The following is a 22,614-nucleotide window of genomic DNA, read 5'->3' on the forward strand; positions in this document are numbered from 1 at the left end:
AACCTTAATAGTTGTACCCTGACCGTGAAAAAAAGTGTGTACCATCACTAGGTCGGAGAACAGCATTGTCAGGTTTCGCCATTATTGAGTCAGTGGTTTGCGATGTAGGAGAGTTTATAAACATAAGCTATGACTTTGACCTTTGACCTCACCCTTGAAAAATTGTGTGAAATTTCTCTAGGTACAGGTACGATCATCATGCTAGTTAAGTCATGATCGGTTCAGTTGTGTGGGCTGTAGGAGAGCACATATACATAGGCCGGTATAATGCTCTTTGATCTTAACCTTAAAAATAGTGTGCATTTTCCCCAGGTGGGGGACTACTCTGATGTAAGGTATGATCATGATATGATTTTTATGTAGAAAAATTAATTCTGTAAAAGTAAAGTACTTTGTTGTAATGTAATGTGTATAATATATATATATATATATATATATACATATATATATATATACATATATATATATAAATATATATATATATATATATATATATATATATATATATATTGAAACACTTGATATAATCAATATATAACAGAATAACAGGGTTGGAAATGTGAAACAAAAGTAATCTCTAAGGGATTAAACCTTTTCATTACAGAGTTGTCGCTGTTAAATTCAGTCTGATTTTATTCAGCCATGTCAGATCTAGAAGCAAATAGCCACAAAAGCTGTGGGAAGCTGGGATCCTTTGACCAACTTTGACAGTTTGCATTACTGATTTATCCATTTCGAGATTTTATGTACTGAATTACAGTCATGTATACAAATGACTTGGCCATTTGAGATAGAGTTAATGTATTTGATGTAACTAAACCTGGATGCTATGGGGATTTGCGCCATTCTGGAATATCGAGATTCCAAAAGACATTTATTTCCTAACATACGCTTTATCCCATAAAAGGTAAAATCCAAATGTAATGCAAAAGCGAAGAAAATCCTACAATGTGGCTCAATATCAGTACTTTCAATTTCTCCAGTTGTCATTCAAAAATATACATCAGCCTTATGCTTGGATTTGTAATAATATATAAAAATTGCATTTATCCAATTTTAGCCTAATTCCTTAATGACTAAAGAATATTTATTTATTTTATTTATTGTTCCGTCCATTTGTATTATTGATACATGTTGTTATGAGGAAAATACCATTCACTTTTGTTTATTAAAAAAACCCTCCTTTATATGACTATGATGATTTTGTATGCAACCATCTTTAAAAATGCAAAATTTTGTGTGAGTTAACTTTTACAGAGGAAAATTCCACCCATCTGTTTGGTAGTCTGAAATGTAATAAACGATAGGAGGAGCGAGAAATATCATATTTTTGTAATGAAAACAACGAAATAGTTTAAGTATACAATCAATTTAATAATAAAAATAAAGGAATAGTGTGCAAATTGAAGTAAATGCGTAGCGTGGTTTATTATAAACAATAATTATTAATCCAATTTTTTAATTAAATGTGGTACTTTCATGCTGATTCTTATACGTCATTTTTATCACAAAAACAGCTTAAAATTGTATTTCATGTAAAAGTAATTCAAAAATAAATCATTATAAAACCAGAATAAGTAGTACTAAATATATATGGTATATATAAATATATATGGTATATATATATATATATATATATATATATATATTTATATATATATATATTATATATATATATAATAAAAGGAAACATTACGCATCATTTATATAATAAAAAGAAATATATCTCATCTTTTCAAAACGATATATCATTGTAAACATAAATGCTGCAAATAAATTCAAGCGTGCTAAGCAATACCTGTTGTAGGTTTTGCTAATATTATACGTTTTCATTATTTTGTATACAATACTATGTTAATTCCTAGGAGGGTTACATTCTAAAGTCATATGTAATTGTGGTAGCACGATTTCCATTCGCTAATTATTTTTTCTTCTTCTTATCCTCTACGTAGCCTGAAGCTTCTCTACATTAGACCTGTCTTTTAGCATGAACGCCGTTCGTGTTTAGTTTTTATTCGCATACAGTTAACTTTAATCCTTTTGATAACAGAGCTTGAAATGATGAACACCCCCGCAAACAAGTTCTTTAATATATTGGCTGTTTTCAGGTGTTTTTATATATACAAAAAAAGGAATAGTCGATTTCTGAACAGTTTGAAACCACTTATAGGAACAGCACACGATGTGTTCGTCTTTCAACAAAAATTCGGTTGTGTGAACCGAAAATGAACGAATTTTTTTCCGAGAAACAAAACATTCTCGTATTTGGGTTTATATTTTTCATTTATACATACTCATTCACCATTTGTACATTAAAAATAGTAGTACTCCCGTTCACACACGGAAAAATGACACATCCTCCGTGTACCTTAGACATTCCTTAGGCAGACAAATACTCATTACATTTCGTATAGAAGGATGTGCCTTCAATAATTTTCCAGATTTTTTCGTATGGGCACTTTTATTGATAGTATACACATGGAATTCTAGTCTCCTTCGAAGTAATCTCCTTCGGCGTCAATGAACTTGCACTGTTCCAACAACTTCTGGAAAGCCCCAGGGAAATCCTCATGTGAGCTTCTCAATAATCCTTGAGCTTAGGGAATAACCAAAAGTCAAAGAAAGCAACGTCTGGAATGTAGAAAGGACGAGGAAATGTCTTGATTCTCATCTTGGTCAAAAGGTCTGTTACAAGGATGGAGATATGGACTCGTACGTTCGTGCAAATCATTCGCATCCTCAGTTCCTTGCGAATAATTGCTTGCACAGTGCCCACATTGACATCAAAATGTCTACTTATTGTCTCCATAGATCTTTATCCATAAAGTTCTTTAGTTGGTCAATCAACTCTGGAGCTCTGACTTCCCTGCTTCTATTACACTCTTACTCATACCTCACAGACTCCCTGTCTTCTTTTAGCCTTTTATGTCATTCAAAAATTGAGACTAGATTATGCAAAATAGTCCCAAATAGTTCGCAGCATACCATACGTTTCTGTGACATTTTTTCAAAGTTTAACATTTTCTTATATAATTGAACGACTAATAAATTTGATTAATAATAATATCTTTAATTTTACTAAAAAAATCCTCGCAGGAAATAACTGATTTTCTATTATTTCTGTTAACAAGAGTTCTATCTCTAATACCGTAGCGTGGCAAAGCTGGATATAATCTACCTATAATTACAGAATCTTGTAGGTTATTTTTTTAACTTTACTATTCAACCCATATGGGTAAATTACTCGCATTATTTTAATTATATCGTCTTCCTTATCCTGACGCATCCTTAGGATATCGTTATCTACATTATCTAGACTATTATATCCATTACTTTCAAATTTTTCAACTATTTGTACGGAAAAAGACAACTGACTACAGGTGTCTTTAAAATGTTTTACCACATGAATACATCCCTTAGTGTTAGTCCTATGCAAATTCATGCGTTTATTTAGAGGCATTACAGTTTCTCCTACGTATTGTAAATTACAGTTTTTACAGGACAACAGGTAGACCACATTTTGGAACCTACATGACAAATCTTCATTAGAATGATTTATAACAGAATAAATATTATTAGTCACATTTGACTTAGATTCTTTCGATGTTATCAGAATATTACAATTTTTTTTTTACACAGTGATCATCACTTATAAAGGACCGGAAGCCACTCAGGGATAAGGGTTATTGCAAGTACATTACGTTAGTGTGGAGATTTGATGAAATGTTTACTTAAGGGGGCGGTTCATTAGGAATTTGTTAACGTTTGATTTGAAGATATCCAAGTTGCAGTCCGGTGGGAAGCAGGCAGACGGAACAGAGTTCCACAGGCGTGCAGTTCTAAGAAATAAGCTTTGTTCATAGAATCCACGTTTTGATTTAGGCACAGATAAAGAGTGGAGGAAATTTTTCACCGTGGATTCAGCCAGACGGGTGTTTTTCGTGAAAGATTGGCGAGAGGGGACCAGAGATTGGAGTTCAGACGAGCACCTGCCATGGAAATAACGATAAAACAAAGATAGGCTTGCAACGTCTCTTCTGTGGGAGAGAGGTTGCAGGGTAGAGAAAAGGGCATCCCCCACTAAGCCACGAAGTAAATTTTGTACTCTTTCAAGGCAGGATAGGCTGTTTTTAGCAGCTCCTGCCCAGATATGGCAACAGTATTCCATCCTTGGACGTACTTGGCTTTTATTTAGATAGAGATTTGCATCAGTAGTGATATATCTTCTGGAGCGGTAGAAGGATCCCACCATATTTCCAGCGACCTTGGCAACAAACTTGATGTACGTGTTCCATTTCAGATCAGGAGTAAAGGTCAAATCCAGAAGCTTGTCAAAACACGGGGACTCACCCAGACGAGAGCCATCCATCCCAATTGATGCCAGATGGGGATCAGAGCGTTGATGATGTAAGGATAGGAGTTTGGTTCGTGATGCATTAAAGGTAACCAGCCACGTCTTCCCCCACTGAACCACGCGCTCGAGATCAGAGGAGAGAGAATCAGAGAGAACTTTGTCATTTACAGCCTTTGATGTGTTTCCGTATATGGTCGTGTCATCAGCATAGATGTCAACGAATGATTAAAGTATGTGTTTAGGGAGGTCATTTATGTAGATCAGGAAAAGAGTTGGGCCCAGGATTGACCCCTGAGGGACCCCAGCATTAATGCTGCAGGCCTCCGATTTTTGTCCATCGACCACTACTCTTATAAGCCTATCGGAGAGAAATGATTTAATGATTGAGAAAACATTTCCAGTTATACCGTAGCTGGAAATCTTGTGAAGTAGACCCTTATGCCATACCTTGTCAAAGGCCTATGTCAAGAGCAATTGCCCTAGAAAGAAAGCCTTTGTCAAGAGATTCACTAATCCTGTGGGATATAACCGTCAGCACATCTGCGGTAGATCTTGCAGAGCGGAAGCCATATTGGGTGTCACTAAGAAGGTTATTCCTGCTGAGGTGGTTGACTATTTCTCTATTTAATATGGATTCCAGCAACTTACTCATAACACACAGGAGACTTATTGGTCTGTATTGAGAGGGAGATGACTTATCACCTGAATTCTTAAATACAGGGCAAACTGATGAGGTCTTCCAGGGAGTCGGAAAGCACTTCTCCATAAGGCAGCGCTTAAATAGTTTCGTAAGTATGGGAGCAAGTTCTGGTTGAAGCTTTTTTAACACTATAATTGGGATGCCATCAGGGCCAGTTGCTTTACTGGAATCTAGGTTCTTTATTAGCTTGGCGACGTCATGCACGGATATTTGTATGTTACCTAGCTTGTTCTGTGTTATAGGAGGAAATATGGGGAGTTGATGGCCTTCGTCGCATAGGGTAGAATTAGCTGCAAAGTTCTTTGCAAATAGTTTGGCCTTGTCTGACGCTGACGAGATGACCTCTGGTCCATTGATAATGGTTGGGATAGAACGCACACTTCTGTTCAGGATCCTATTTGTTATTTGCCAAAACTGGTGGGATCCAAGCCGCTGATCAGCTACCTTGGATTTAACAGACTGGGCATATAGCTCTCTTGCATTTTTTATTACTCTTTTACAGTGGTTGCTTTCAGACCTGAAAGCAGCTTTAGTCTCAGTGCATCTATTACGTTGGTAGCTATGGAAAAAGTGATTTCTGTGCGCGATAGCAGCAGCACATTCTGGGGAGAGCCATGGCTGGCTGTTAGGTTTTTGTTGGAATTTTTTAGATGGTATGAATTGATCTATGCCTACAATTAATCATTCGGTCGGATCTGATACTATAGAGGACACTTCCTTTTTAACATGGAGTGCAGAGATAAATCAGATATGAATGTTCGGAAGCTTTTACATAAGGGTGCTCGACAGGGAGCAACCTTAAAATTATTATCGGCCGACAAGTCCCATTTGCCACTTCGAAAGAAGGAGTTCCTACTTGTATATTACTAATGACAACGGCTTGACCCTGTCGAGACGTATCCGACCTCCTTGGGTGGTAAGCCCTAGGGAAAATCGCTAGTTCTGAGGACTGCCCAGACCTAGCTTGCAATCTTGTTTTAGTGACCATATTTAAAAGTTATTTGATAATTATTTTTGTATTTTATCAGAAAAAACTTTAGTATCTTTGGCACCAGAAAAGTATCTAAATAAGAGGAAGGGAACCTAGCCATACATATTCAAACACTCAATATATAGTCTTTGAAGTTTTAACCTTTACAACTATACAAAAAATATTTTTTATCATTCGTTAGAAAACCATCTAGTCAGTAAGTCATTTAATCACCTGCAATCACTGCATCAACTCGCTCTCGAATTTACTATAATACCAATAATTTATTTTTCAAGGGATCATCAGTTGTTTACCATGAAACACTGTTTCGGGGATTTAAAAACAAAACAGTATCATGCTCCCCAGCATATAAAACGGTTATATATATATATATATATATATATATATATATATATATATATGTATATATACATATATATATATATATATATATATATATATATATATATATACTGTCAATCATTGCAAGAAATAAACACCCGATTTGTTACAATTTGAAAGTTATTATTTAAATTGCATTCTTTTAATGGGAGGTGCACGCCAGATCTAGTCAATACCAACCAGGGACAGTCAGCTATTGCCAGTACGCCAGGTTCAGCTAGCTGTCGCTAGTGCCCCATGGTCAATTAGTGTCTGTAGGGATCTACTGGATCCCGTACATGCCGCTTCCTAAGATCCGGCCAGTGCCCATTAGGAGAGGCCATTGCCTACCAGGACCAGCCTGTTCTCTTTTGGTGCCATACTTCAACCGGGTAACGCCGGTACACGAGTTTTGCTAGTTGAAAATAATTATAATATCACCAATTATATGATAAACGGTAGGTTCTTACAGATCGAAGATAAACCTTTAAACGAGAAAGGATGGACATCTTTACAAATAGAGTATCATAAAAATTGCATAAATGAAGCAAAAAATGAAGTTTCCAGAGATATTTGTTTGATTTAGACGATGAAGGGGCGATAAAATAATATTGATCTGCTGAGATTCAAACATATATATACAAAAAAGATTTTATTCAGAGTGTAGAAATCAATTAACATTTGAACATTATTTTTCAAATCGGGGAAACCGTAATAACTTATTTAGTTTTCTTAAGATCTCTCGAAGTCTACTAAATTAGCTATCACTATGTCAGATTCTTGTCTTTCTCGTTCGATCATGTACTATTATATTATCCTACGCTTCAATAAATTAATTTCCTATTATGTTTTTCTATACAACCCTACACTCTCTCGCAGAAACATAAACTGATACAGACAGATATGCCTTTCATAAGCATATAAATCGATAATAAAATATCTCAACTCAGTAGAACCCCAGGATATGGCATTAAAAATTAGTCATGCAGTACAGTATATATAATACGCATGTATATAATCAAATAACATTATTAATATACACCGTAAGGTGGGAAAATCCGTTACGAGTAACCGTAAAAACATCATATTCCACATCGTAACCTAAGAAACGTATCTAGGGGCAGTCGTATACCGGAGTTCTATTGTATTTTATCACAATAGACGCATTCATAAAAACACTTTTCTTTATGAAATTCAGTTCTATACTTTTTGTGGATATGACTATTCAAATTCTTCTTCTAGATTTCTATGCCGTATTTAAGAATATAATCGTTAATTCCCCGAGTTACTCTGAAGGAAAAACCGTCGTGTGATCATATATATAAAATAGAAAAAATCGATCTTCCAAGTTTGCAAAACAAAGTTGCTACTACATTCCAATTGAAACAATCAATCGACTAAAATTATCTGATATATATCGAAGACACTTTGCTATATGATTCTTTTTCATATTTTCGATTTTCCATATAATCTTATTTATATAAAAATAGAAAATAGTAATTAAACCTTTATAGTTATCAAGAGCGCTTTCGATTCGACTGCTTATCATTAGTAGAATAGAGTGAACGTGAATAAGAGCGAAAATGGAGAGTAGAATAGTGAAAAGTAGAATACACAAACGAAGGTTAGAACTGCCGACTATAAAACGATGGTTGCAGGTTCAATCCCCGGCTAAGGAACGATATTAGTCTCATCGCACTGATTAGTTGTGATACAACGAAATAGTACGATAATAATGACTATATATTTATGCAGATATTTATACACACAGCTATATACACACACATGTATATATACATATATATATATATATATATATATATATGTGTGTGTGTGTGTGTGTGTGTGTGTGTGTGTGTATGTTGTGTGTGTGTATACAGCTTAAGAAAGGCCATGTAAGACGCTAAAAAACTAATTCACAGTCTAACATTAGACAACTATAAATCGTCGATACTGATAAAAAAAAACAGCAATTTTTCTTCTCTTTGAAGCATTACTCAAATGAACAAAAGGACTAAATAATAAAATACGGAGAGTATAATGTACAACGCTGCTCAAAGTTAAATTAACTTTCACTTTCGACTTTCCTGTAGAGAGACAGGCACTTGGTTGATTAAAATCTAATCCAAATATCTAATCGGAGTCTTATTTAGATTTTCAATCCGGTGTCTAATGAAGATCATATAAAAGCCGTATGTGTGTAAATATGTGTTTGTGTTTGTGTGTGTGTGTGTATGTGTGTGTGTGTGTGTACAGAAAGGTAAGTATTAGAAGGCTATCAAAATGTAAAGAATGAGATTCTTTAGTATAAAAGAAAGAAAGTGATATATTTAGATTTCCGTACATAGACATGTATACACATATGAATAGTTATTTAATATTTTTGTCAATAATAAAGCTTACTTGAAAAGTAAAATTTTCCCACAGTGATTTACTCTGTCTGATAGTATTCCATAATATATTTCGAGGAATTGCTGGCGTTTTTTTTGTTAGTATAAACCTTATGAAATTTTATTGAGGTTGGATACTTAACTGTTTTAGACTCCAATTAGTTTGACTTCCATAAAGAGGAAAAATACGACAGAATATTTAAGACAATATTTTACTTTTGTGTTCGTGATCATTTATAATATTCCATTGTATTTTTGGCTGTAAGATATTTATAAAAACAACAGCTTAAAGATGGACGCATATCATATTTGTTATTTGCGTATAGTTTGATTGATAACAAATCTCTAGGATATAAGTGCAAAGAAATAATTGGTATATTTCAGAGTTTGTTTGAAAATAAAAAAAAAATGTCATTTATTTTATATTCTCACTGAATCCGATGATATAGTATCTGCTAGTCGATATCGTTGTGCTGAATTATATATGCAAGATCCATTTATATTATATATATTTGAGAATAAGACTATTGTATATATAAGGTGGGTGCAAACATCATGTCGTTTTTTGACGTTCAACTTCCAAAGATCATTATCCTTTCATAAAAAAAACATTATTAAATTAAATTAGAACATTTAAATCGACAAATGTTCGCAAACGAGTAAAAAGTTTATTCATCCCATTAGCATAGAAATCCATTGAAGGCTGATTCGGTATTATCTCGGCTTTTAAAACATTTTTCACGGAGGAAATTGTCGAAATGCTTGTAAAAGTGAAGTAATCACATGTTGACCGCAACCGTCTTCATCTCCGAGGACCTCGTCACCATTTCGTTATCACAAGCTGCCTCGGCAGCTTTTCGGCCTAATTTAAACCGGATCAATAAAATCGTACGTATTTGAATTTTGTCCATGCCGTGGAAGAGCCAGCAAAAAAAATGAATACACAGATTGAGAATAACACGATTCGATAGAGCGAAAAACCCGCTTTAATATATATATATATTAATGAATTAATTTAGAAATCATCTATAAAAGTAACATATGTAAGAAAATGATATTGAGTTTGAACCAACGTAATTAATTTCCACAAAACTTCTGACCTTGATAGACAGGAGATTAAAAATTGCTTCTACATTTTCAAATGATCTGAAATAACAACAGAGGAAGACTTGATTCCAAATATTTCCCATATGTTATATCTTCCCTCTCTTGGAAATAGGGTACAATTATGAATATCTCCAAAATCAAATAATCCTTATACACTGTGAAATTTATTTATGTGTTAAAACGAAAGAGGAGAGATATTACACATGAGAAATATTCAAAATCAAGTTCCCCTTGGTGTTCTTTCAAATCATTTGAAACCATAGCAGAAAGTTTTAGTCTCCCCTTCATCAAGGTCATATGTATTGGGGAAATATCAGATAGTTTTTAATCTATATGCAAAACTAGGAAAACAAATGACTATGATTGTAACATGATATGACTGTAAAAAATGCCAAAATAGTCTCTGTATATTGGATGATCCATTGTATGTTCGACTTTAAGAGCAAATGTCACATAGCCCACTACACAATTCTGGTCATTACCTTTCCAACGAGCATTTTCATTTGTTAAATTCTAATCAACAGTGGCTGAGATTTGAAACTCATAAGATTGCCAAAAAAAAAAGATGGTATATATATATATATATATATATATATATATATATATATATATATATATATATATATATATATATATATATATAAGCCTGAAGAGTCCTAGAGTGGATCAAACGCGGAATATTCAGTGTAGCTTAATCGCCATATATATTGTATAGCTTACTATATATATATATATATATATATATATATATATATAATATTAGATGCTTTCACAGATGATTCTTACATGACGACAGAAGAGAAATGAACTTATGTCAGAGAAATGAAAGTATGTTCATATATATGCTTGTTATTTTGTGCATTATAGCTTGAGCATGGCTTGCAGAAGTAAAAATCAGTTGTTTGATTATTATCAGTTAGCACCCAACATTTCAGGACTGACCCGTTCAGCAGTATAATCATCGCATGCCTAGATAATATCAGTGGATAGATGCTTTTAACTACCAAGTAGTATCAAGTCTGTTTAGCTGACCAGGATTATCGATTCTGTCTAAGTGACTCATAAATAGGATCATATTACTGTCTCTTCAGTCCTAGTGACTCGGGGAGAGAATGATTGCATTACTAAAAATGGCAAAAATATAAAACACACTTGTCTGGACCACAAAGAAAATCGAACTGATTTTTTTTACAAAGATGTATAAAACGCGTTCATTACGATAGAATACAATACGAAAATATATTATTATCAATCTATACTTATGTGCAATACATATATATGTTTTTGATAAATACCTCAACGATATTATAGATTTACACAAACGAATACTAAAGATAAGACTTGAAATGATGAAGTGTATCGAACAGTAGTTAACAAACAGATCAGAATATAACACTGGTTGTTTATTATGATTGTTAGAGACACCAGATCTGACTGTTCGAAAAACTGACTTCCTCGTTAAAAAAATAACGGAGGAAACCAATGCCAACAATATAATCTTCGAATTCATTTTTATAATTGCATTTAACTTTGCATTTAAAAGATATTTTTTACTCACGTTCCCGCAAATGTTAAGACGACGAGTTTGAAGGAAGAATTCTTAGGTAGGGTGTTATTTGTCATGAATATAGACGGTTAGAGAGGCGTCTACAGTCATAATGATTAGTATATCACATTTAAATTAAAATATATTTCACATAGTTCTGGATTTAATCGTCAGACATGTGTAAGGTAATAAGACGTGTTTTTTCCACACCGCTATTTTTTACTAAGCCCGAGAAATTGTCTCCAGATAGATGGATTGTTTTATAGCTTCCTCTGGGACGGGTGATTGAACAGTATAGGATAAGCTGGGCGGGTGTGAGTGCCTTGCACTTTGGATAGATTGAAAAGTCTATTTGTCTCCCCGTGTGTTTGTTCAGCACAGTCCTGCGCTATCTTGTTCTTATCCGGTTTGAGGCTACCCGCTGCTGCTTATTATGCGTAGAAAAATCTAGGAGGCGCAAAGTTGGGCCGTCAATGACGTCCTCTTCTTTTGGAGTATTGTTTCTCCATTCCTCTTTCGATATCTCAACTGGGTTGAATTAAAAAAAAATGTTGTAGAATTGCTTTTAAGATCTGAGTCTGAACGTATGTGGGACATTTTTTGAAGATCCGTTGGATTAGTAAGTCTTTGGTGGCCCCCATCGATGTTTTGATGTTTAACATGTTGTGACGTCACGTCTTAAAATAAATTTTATAGTCAGTTTGAATCATCTTCTTTAGATCGACATCTACCGCAATCAAGTTAGTTGACTTTAAACGAATAGACATATCAATGTCCGTTCAGTTAATGCTAAAATTGTTCATGGTTTTACACCAGTAAGCGAAAATAACCTGATTGTTATTTACAAGGATCTTTCCAAATTGATGTCTTTTATATTTAATTCCGTCCAAATGGATTCGAGGGGCGCAAACTTCATTGCTTTGATGATAGAACTTCTGCATTCAATCCCTGAAAATGTAATCAATGTATTTCAGATATTGACAATGTGAGACTTCAAGAAAGAAATACTTCTCATGGACTTACGTCAAAATCAGATGTACGTTATTGTATTTTTCGATTCAAAAGGAATTGAACAAATAAATATTCACGGACGCCAGTTGAAAGTTTATGAACTGATTCAGTTGATGTCAACATAGTTAGGAGATGGGTTCTTCGATTTCAGAGTAGCAATATAGATGTGATTGACAAAATAAACCCCGAGTATTTACTACAAATGTAGCAAAAGAGGCTGGCAAAATTGCATTAAAAATAGTTGCGACTACGTAGAAATTACATTCTGGAGACAAATATATCATACAGATGAGCAATGTTACGCGTAACATGATCAATGACATTTTAAAAAAAGTAATAATTTTTTTCCAGACATTTCTGACACTCATCCCCATAGATATCCTTACCTTTATTTCCTTGCGATTGTGTGCCTAGTAAAAATCTTCCTCAAATGAGACTGATAATTTAACGAATCAGATTTCCCGGGAATGTGTCTTGGAGGATTCCGCTGGAAGAACTGATAATTTTTCTCTCAGTGTAATGCAATACTCTTTTAAAAATGAATATCTTAGTCGACGCACACACTACGCCTAGACACACTGAGTTTTGTAATGCCAAAACAGATCTATATTTAAATCTAAGCTTATGAAACAGTAAGAATGGGAAACGCTACAGAAATTCATAGGAAACAAAAATTGATACGTGTAACAGATCTATTCAATCTGTATATTTACTCAGTAGCAATGTTTTTATTGAAGTAGCTACAGAAAGAAATTATGGAATCACTTGATGCAAAAGGCTTACAAGAAAAGCAGATAATTATCAGAAAGAGCTGAGATGTTCTATTGAACCTACATAAAAGCAAAACAGTCAACAGGAAGATAGTTCTACAAGCCAAAGTTCCTAGAAAGAAGCTACTGTATTACAATGAGGTACCAAAACAGCGGGTTGATGGAGGGCATTAGATTTACAAGTCAAACGAAGTGAAACAAAGGAACAAACAATAGAGCAGATAATTCTATAAAACACATGACATAAGCGTATTTATTAAAAAAAGACATTGTTAACATCATTCCATGCAGGAGAAATGACAAAGATTACTTGGTGGCTTTTAAATTAAATGTACGTTTCTGTCCATTTTCAAATATGGCAACGGCTCACCATCTGATACTTGACATGTAAAGATAGAGAAAATCCTCATGTGACAAAAAGGATAGAAGGAGGCGACTTCATAAGAGGCAGGGAAATCAATCGATCTAATATATGAATTCAAAATCAAATTTGACGAAAACAAAACAAGACGTCTCAGTGTCGATTTCTGATCGAATTAATAACTATCTATAAGGATGTTCGCAAGAAAATAGATACACATATAGGGGAAAGACTCGAGTGAGTGTTAACAGAGTTAAACGAAACAAGCCTTTAGAATTCTAATTAGTGATATGTGATAATCTGTGATGTTAGTAAACTTGTGTTTTCTGTCATCCTCCAACAATGAAGAAGAAATCCTTCAAATCTGATGGAATATTGCGTTATCCCAATTCAGAGTGCCCTTTTTAGGATACTGTTTTTTATTACATTAAAAAAACGTACAGCTTTTGTTTACCTTGGTGCTCCTGATACGACAAAAAATTTGAAAATGGTAAAACTACAGATATGTATATATATATATATATATATATATATATATATATATATATATCTTTCAATTGGCTCCCGAGGAAACTCAGTTTACCGTCGACCAATGACTGCACTTTTCCGCCATCAGAATTGACAATGATTAGAATGAAATGAAAATGGCAACACGAGTTAATTTATCACTTTAAAGAAGAGCTGAACGAATGTAACGTGGTTAAAAGTGAGCTTTTCTCTCAAGTGATTGATTTGTTCGTCGTTTCCCGCACTTAACGACCGCATTTCAATGGCGTTAACCTCGACTCACTGTCGTCCATAATACTTTAACGAAAAATGTTTAGAGATTGAACATAATGGAAGGAAAACGTTTTTATTATTTCTTTTATTTTGTATTTTTTTCTATTTAATTTCCATTTTATTAAGATAGAAGTAGAAACCATTTTTTGTTCATCGAATTTACTAAAAGTTGACATATATAAATTAATGCTTAGAACATATGAAATCTAGGATAATTAAATAAAAGTTAGAATCAAATACGAAGATACGTGAGGAAGATAAACACACACACGTATACGCATATATATATATATATATATATATATATATATATATATATACATAGCACACAGACTAACATACATAAAATGTATATACGTTTATATATATTTATGGGTGATGATTCATTAATGATATATTTGAAACAAAAATATTATACAGAACGTATTAACATCTTGTGTATTCCTTGTATTTGAAATATCATCTTATAATCGCTCCAAACAAGGTACAGTGCCATTTAGATGTACGAGGGATATTACTTGGGACATAATTTGCAAGCATATTATCTAGGAATCTGGGCAACAAGAAATGTTGCATAAGTGTTCGTATTTTACATGGAAGATGAAGCCCTTGTACCTCTCCACGTAAATATTACCGCAAAATCCAATTCCTACACAGTAGATAATCGCTGATGCCAGTGTGCCTTCTACTTTAATAATAACTTTCAAACACACATAGTATGCAACGTTTCGTCGTTGAGACAAAGGTTGGAGTCAGGATAAAAGAACGGAAATTATTAGGTTGGCGATTTTTAAACGCTTTCTCAGAGTGCACATATGGCATGATACAATATTAATGAGTAAATGATGGATTTATAGTGGTACATAATACTCTCAGGCGTAAATAACTATGTAGCAAGATAGACAGCGCAGATTCCTACCATAAGCATAACAATGCCCTCGATGTATATGTTTCAAATTATGTTCCCTTTGCCCGTTAAACCGAATGGTTTGAATGAGGTACTTTCGGGTAGCGTCTCATTCGCCATTGGACTCAGTGGTGTAGGAGGACTTTTGTAATTATTAAAAGAATAAAGCATATTCATTGTAGCAACGACGCTTACCATGCATTTTAGTCCCTATTTCATTACAGACTAGAGGTCTTTATCTAAATTTTCAGCCATTACCTTAGATATGTGTTCATTCGTTTTCCCCTCATACCTTTTATAAGGCGTAGTGTCATCAGTAAATGCACCCATGTCAGATACAATTTATCAAGAACGTAGACGATAATGTAGATGGACAAGACCAAAAAAAGTTTAACGAACGACCTCTGAGACACTCGATGATAACATCGGTTTTACTCTTATAGAATTATTTAATTATATAAAGTAATACCATATAATTTAATGTTCTATGAGAAGACCATCTGACTATTCCCTATCAAAGGCTTTAGATATATCTACTGCTACTGCCCTAGCCCCGACTTTATCATCTAGTGCATGGTGTATACGTTGAGAGATTACAGTTAGGATATCTGCAATAGAACGGGGTTGCTTTAATCCATACTGGTGTTCGGAAAGAAAATATTATCTATGAGATGGTGGACTAGTGTTTGATTAATTATTGACTCAACGATTTTGGCAAAAAATACTGAGAAAAATTAATGGAACGAGAATTTTGTGGGCTAGTTCTTTTCAGCCAAATTCTCGTAAACTGGTACCACAGAAAAATGTTTTAGTACTCAGGAAAGTAAGATTCGGTAATACATTTTTAAAGAGTTTAGAGAGAACTGGAGCACTCGCAGTGGAACATTTTTAAATGCATAGCCAGATTGAGATCAGATCGACATGCTAAATAGTATATAGTTTTTTTAATGATATCACTAACTTGAGTAGGGGTGAATTTCATATGATCAAGTATGATTTCTGTCCTCAAAAAGGAAAATCTAAGATGGTATACTTTGCTTGATCCAAAGTAGACTAAGCTTTCTAGGAAGCCATTAAAACATACCCACTGTTTATTTTAGTTATATTGATCGGGCTATTATCTTCATCTTGAGTTTAATTTGTGTAACTTTTCGGTCTGTTTGACTTTCGACTGTCTTCAGGCATGTCGTTTTTTGTTTAGAAAAGACAGGGAAAAAGTTACTGGATCCATAGATATTTTCGTTTTTTTATGTTTGATGGCTGTGGTCTTATGTGTGTTAAAAGAGTTGAAAAAGAGGTCACATTATCTCCCTTCCACCGCCGAAATTTTAAAGTTGTACAATTTAGTATTTCCTACAATTTTTTTAGATAGGCATCACCTCGTATCAAGGCCCAGGAACCACTCGAGGATAGGGTTAAGTGTGTACAATATAGTAATTCTATAAATTTGTTAACTTAAGTGGAACGGCTAATCAAGATCTTGGTTACGTTGGACTTGAAGACAATCAGATTGTCGTCAGCTGGAAAGCAGGAAAACGGAAGACAGTTCCACAAGCGTGCACTTCCAAGAGTACTCTATCTTTGGACGTACTGGCTCTTATATAAATAGAGAATTGCATAAACAGTAATATATTTACCGAATCCATAGAAAAATCCCATCATTTTTCGAGCGGCCTTGGCAACAGATTTGATGTACGTGTTCCATTTCAGATCAGGGGTAAACTTCAAGCCGAGATACTTGTCAAAACATGACGCCTCCTCAAGACGAGAGCCATTCATTTCAATTGATGTCAGATGGGGATCAGAACGTTGATGATGTAAAGATAGAAGCTTGTTTTTAGATGCATTAAAAGTAACAAGCCACTCCTTTCCCCATGGTACCCCTTGCCCAAGATCAGAGGAAAGAGAATCGGAGAGATTTGGTCGTTTACGACCTTAGATTTGCTACTATAGATGATAGTGTTATCAGCATAAATGTCTACGAATGATGTAAGGATGTGATTTGGAAGATAATTAATGTAGACCAGGAAGAGAGTTGGGCCAGGGATGGACCCCTGAGGGACTCCAGCATTAATACTCTGAGCTCCTGACTTTTGCCCATCAACTACTACTCTTATGAGAAATGACTTAATAATTGAGAAGAAATTTCCAGCTATACCATAGCTGGCGATCTTGTGAAGTGAACCTTTATGCTATACCCTATCATAAGCTTTCGATATGTCAAGAGCAATTGCCCTAGAAAGGTTGCCTCCGTCGAAAAATTCGCTAATCCTATGAGATATAACTGTAAGCACATTGTGTCTCACTAAGAAGGTTATTTTTGCTGAGATTGTTGATTACTTCTCTATTTAACACAGATTCCAGCAACTTACTCATAACGCACAGGAGACTTATTGGCCTGCACTGAGAGTGAAATGAGCGATTACCTGAATTCTTTAATAAAGGGCATATTGATGAGAGTTTCCAGGGAGATGGGGAGCAATTCTCTTTAAGACAACGTTTAAACAGTTTTGTAAGTATGGGCGCTAGTTCTGGTTGAGGTTTATCTTAGTACTATAATTGGAATACCGTCAATACACTTGCTTTACTGGAATCAAGGTTTTTTTATTAGGTTGGCAACATCATGTACAGATATTTGTTTATCACATAGCGTGTTTTCTGATATGGGAGGAAATATTGGCTGTTGGCGGTTGGCGGTCTGGTCGCAAAGGGTAGAATAAGATGCAAAGATCTTGGAAAAGAGTTTGGCTTTGTCTGGTGCTGACGAGATTATCTCAGGTCTATTCATGATAGTTGGGATTGAACACATGCTTTTGTTCAGGATTCTGTTTGCTATTTGCTAAAACTGGTGGGAACCAAGCCGCTGCTCAGCTACTTTGGACTTGACGGATTGAGCATACAACTCTATTGTGTTCTTTATAATTTTTTTACAAATGTTGCTGGCAGTCCTGAAAGCAACTTTAGTCTCAATATATCTTTTACGTTGGAAGGAATAGAAAAAGTGATTTCTGTGCGAAATGGCAGCAGCACATTCTTGAGAGAACAATGGCTGGCTGTTAGGTTTTTGCTGGAAGTTTTTCGAGAGTATGAAACGGTCTATACCTACAATTAACCATTCCGTCAGGTCTGATATTATAGAGGACACAATATTTTGAACATGGGACGCAGAGGTAATATATATTAATAGCAATAGGATATCAAGTTTCCATAAATTTATAATGTTATAGCGTCTCGTGGAATATATTTTCTGAACATTGGCATAGTATAATAATATTTACAAGGAGGACTATACTATTTACAAAATATAACGTACGTATTTAAATATGTAAATCACATAACGTACGGCATAATCACGTTGAGACACTGGTTACCGTTGGATCATCGGAGTTAAGTAACGTTGAACCTGGTCAGTACTAAATGAGTGACCATTTTGGACTTTTAGGTGCTTTATTTGCTCTCCGCTTATCTCCGCATTGTTTCTAATCGACCTGGAATTCTCCTTGCCACTGGGCTCAAGCGGTGCCGATTCAGGAGAGGTGTGGTTGCGAATTTGACAACCGTTTCCTCATAATTACACGCGCAGCTGTCCCTATAGGTGTATTCTTTGTCTTTCGAGACATTAAAAGGTGTATTTTTTGTCTTTCGAGACATCGAAAGGTGTATTCCTTGTCTTTCAAGACATCGAAAGGTGTATTCCTTGTCTTTCGAGACATCGAAAGGTGCATTCCTTGTCTTTCGAGACATCGAAAGGGGTATTCTTTGTCTTTCGAGACATCGAAAGGTGTATTCCTTGTCTTTGGAGACATCGAAAGGTGTATTCCTTGTCTTTGGAGACATCGAAAGGGGTATTCTTTGTCTTTCGAGACATCGAAAGGTGTATTCCTTGTCTTTCGAGACATCGAAAGGTGTATTCCTTGTCTTTCGAGACATCGAAAGGTGTATTCCTTGTCTTTCGAGACATCGAAAGGTGTATTCCTTGTCTTTCGAGACATCGAAAGGTGTATTCCTTGTCTTTCGAGACATCGAAAGGTGTATTCCTTGTCTTTGGAGACATCGAAAGGTGTATTCCTTGTCTTTCGAGACATCGAAAGGGGTATTCTTTGTCTTTGGAGACATCGAAAGGAGTATTCTTTGTCTTTCAAGGCATCGAAAGGTGTATTCCTTGTCTTTGGAGACATCGAAAGGGGTATTCTTTGTCTTTCGAGACATCGAAAGGTGTATTCCTTGTCTTTGGAGACATCGAAAGGTGTATTCCTTGTCTTTCGAGACATCGAAAGGTGTATTCTTTGTCTCTCGAGACATCGAAAGGTGTATTCTTTGTCTTTCGAGACATCGGAATCAAATAAATACGTTCGGTAGAGAAGTACAATACATGGTTGATACTTTACAGAAATCAGTCACAGACGAATGAATGACAGAAAAATTATAAACAAGAAACGAGTGAAAGATCATATTCCAGTTTATCATTATTATTCTGGATTAATATTTGACGAAATAATGTAACAATGTTATTGAATGTTTGAGACATTCGCAAATGAGAGATAATTGTCATTAATAAGTATTTCTCTAGGGCACTTAATGCAACGTTTATCAACGATTTATTTTATTGAAACAAAAAACAAAAAAAAACAAAACAAAAAACAGCTATATTAAATGTTTCAAGTCGACCAGAAAGAGAAAAAAATGGAAATATTCTTTGACGTTCACATATTTTTACTCCATTTTTATTTTTATTTCAGAAAATCATTAATTTTTCAGAAATCTAGAAAACACTCCTAATAAAAACAACAAATTTACAAAAATAACATATTATTCCCTCTTTTGAATTTACATTTTCTTGTACGGCTAAGCTTAGAAAATATTAAGATATCAGTAAGAATTAATTTACACATGTTTTCATTTGGGGTGTAAGTGTTACTTAATGCTATAATATGCCAAAAGTGTGAGTTTTCCTCTTAGTAAGAGTTAATTGTAAGTATTATTTAAATTATCTATACGATTGTTCTGATATTCCATGTTATGGTAAAACAAATCGATAATACCTGGTTTGGTATTAGCCTTAGTTGGACTCTACCAGCTTCCCCTGAATGATAAATTTTACTGGGGGTACCAAGTAGTCTACAACAGCATCTCAGATCATTTTTAGGTTCGGCTTGTCAAAGACTGTGATCTTAACTGAACTAAACAATTTTATTTAATCTAAGTTGGTTGCGCCGTTTTTCCTCGTTACTGATGATCTCATAGATCTCCGATTTCGACGGGCTGCACATAAATATCAGGGGTTAAATCAACAGAACCTTCTGAGAATACCATACAGATGAGTAATCCGAACAACAATAGTCCGAAAAATTCAAAGAATAAAATTAATAAAAACTTAGTATTTAGTTATGTAAATAGATGACGTAATTATGTTTTGTGCATTTGAAATAAAAATAAAACATAGCATGATGTAATAAAACATCCACTTTTTATCAATATATTCAAATGTCTTTCAAGCGGAGAAGATTAATTCTTCCATTTTCATGGTTTATGTTAAAAAGTTAACTTTTTTATTTTTCATTTTGCACAGATGACGGAGAAGCCATAAAGCACAATGACAGAGGAAACAAATCAAGCGGAAACTAAGCGCACTCTTTGGCGTATGGGCGTGGTGGGTCATCCAGATTACAGACAACCTACGTCACCGAAAGCATCAAGTGATCCGGAAAAGAAAACCCTATTTCCTGTAAAAATACGATGTACTCGTAATTTTACGCTTCGTAAAAAATCTCCAAACTCGAATTTGCCATCATCATCGGGTATCCAACTGCAAAGTTTTTCGAAACTTCATCTTACATCGCAGAGTGGATCACCTACAAAGGGTCAAACCACCTCCACAGCCGAAGATCTATCGAGCAAAGGGTCTCTGACTCTTTCTGAACGGGAAGTGCACAAATATCAACTACTCTGTCGGGAGGCGAAAAAAGAGCATGTGCTTGTAAGGCCGCGCTCTTGCGCCGCTGATATCGACGTTTCCCTTTCTATGAAACGGCGGGAATTCGCTGGGAGTTCTTCGTGGAAAGAACGAGTTGTCGATAATAATGACGAGGACGGACCAAATGACCTCGATAATAATAGTGAGCGAGAAAGAGAGGCATCATTGGATTTGATACGAGAATCTCTTTGTGCTGCATTTGGTCCTGATCAGAGACAGATGTCTGATGATAAAGTTTTTGAAGATGAACAAGAAGAAGGAAACGAAGATGACGTGATCCAATCAAACATTTATCAAACATCATTTGATAGTACAACCTCTTATTTTACACCGGAAAATATCACTCAGACGGGCAATAGCATAACAAATGCAGTTGTTACTACGACCGATGCTGGTTCTACTCAGAGCAAGCCTCTTGTTAAACGTCGTATAAGGGGAATTCTTGGATCAAGAACTACGTCGGCAGTTTACGACTCATTACCCTCAAGCCCTCTTTTTAACCCCGGTGAAACATGGCGCTACAAAGATGCCTCAACGCAGTGCCAGGAAGAAGAGACCTCACCAATCGCGCCAGGCACCTCGATGATTGACAAAAAAACAGAGCAACGGCGTCGAAAATACGGAAGGGCGTTTCGACAAAAACGAGCGGCTACCATCGGTGGCAATTCGGAGCCAACTACAGTGGAAAGAAGACGGAAGCCACTGACATTTTCCCGCTCGCAGTCTGAATGTTGTTCGACAGAGGGACGGGACCAGTTTCCCCATACGTTTTCTTTTCGAAATTTCAGAGAGAAAAAACGGAACACGCTTCATTTTCCGGATTACCTAATTGCAAGCATGACTTTATTACCGGACTACGTAAACTTCATGGGAGATAATAAAAGGTAAGTGCAAGTTTATAGTATTATAATATTTCTTGGCAACACTATTCAGAAGAGGCGAATCCATTAACACTCACTATTTGTATAATATTCGGAATTCTAAACGTGGTGTTGAAAAAAATACCCACACTTAATATTTAAAGCATTTCGACAATCAAGTAGTAAAACTACATAATAAATAAGAAAATATATTGACGCCATGCCGATTCTTTCGGGATTATTTAATGTTAAACATAATCACTTTGTTACTAAATTTTTTTATATAGAAATTCGTGATTTTTATATTTTAAATACATCAATACTTATATATATATATATATATATATATATATATATATATATAATGTATTCCATTAAAGACATAGCTACGACGGGTGAGAGTAGATCGTAATATTATCACTTTATGCAAAGCGACTAAATTGTGATAACCATAAAGAATAAATTAATGAAGAAATAAATACATAAAACAAATGAATGCCAGT

The 22,614-nt window shown here is 34.8% G+C and overlaps 1 protein-coding gene across 1 annotated transcript in view; it reads left to right on the forward strand.

Moving 5' to 3' along the window:
* LOC145277466 (uncharacterized) overlaps positions 1-22,319 on the forward strand; it is a 177,501-nt gene extending 155,182 nt beyond the window's left edge. The window contains exon 2 of the mRNA XM_080128828.1: positions 20,847-22,319. Coding sequence (XP_079984954.1) covers positions 20,871-22,139 — 1,269 coding nt within the window. The 5' untranslated portion in view covers positions 20,847-20,870 and the 3' untranslated portion in view covers positions 22,140-22,319. The remainder of the gene's footprint in view (positions 1-20,846) is intronic.
* The last annotated feature ends 295 nt before the right edge of the window (positions 22,320-22,614 follow it).

The sequence above is a fragment of the Euprymna scolopes genome, chromosome 6 (genome assembly GCF_053919585.1).
Source record: "Euprymna scolopes isolate OS-2025 chromosome 6, ASM5391958v1, whole genome shotgun sequence".
NCBI lineage: Eukaryota > Metazoa > Mollusca > Cephalopoda > Sepiida > Sepiolidae > Euprymna > Euprymna scolopes.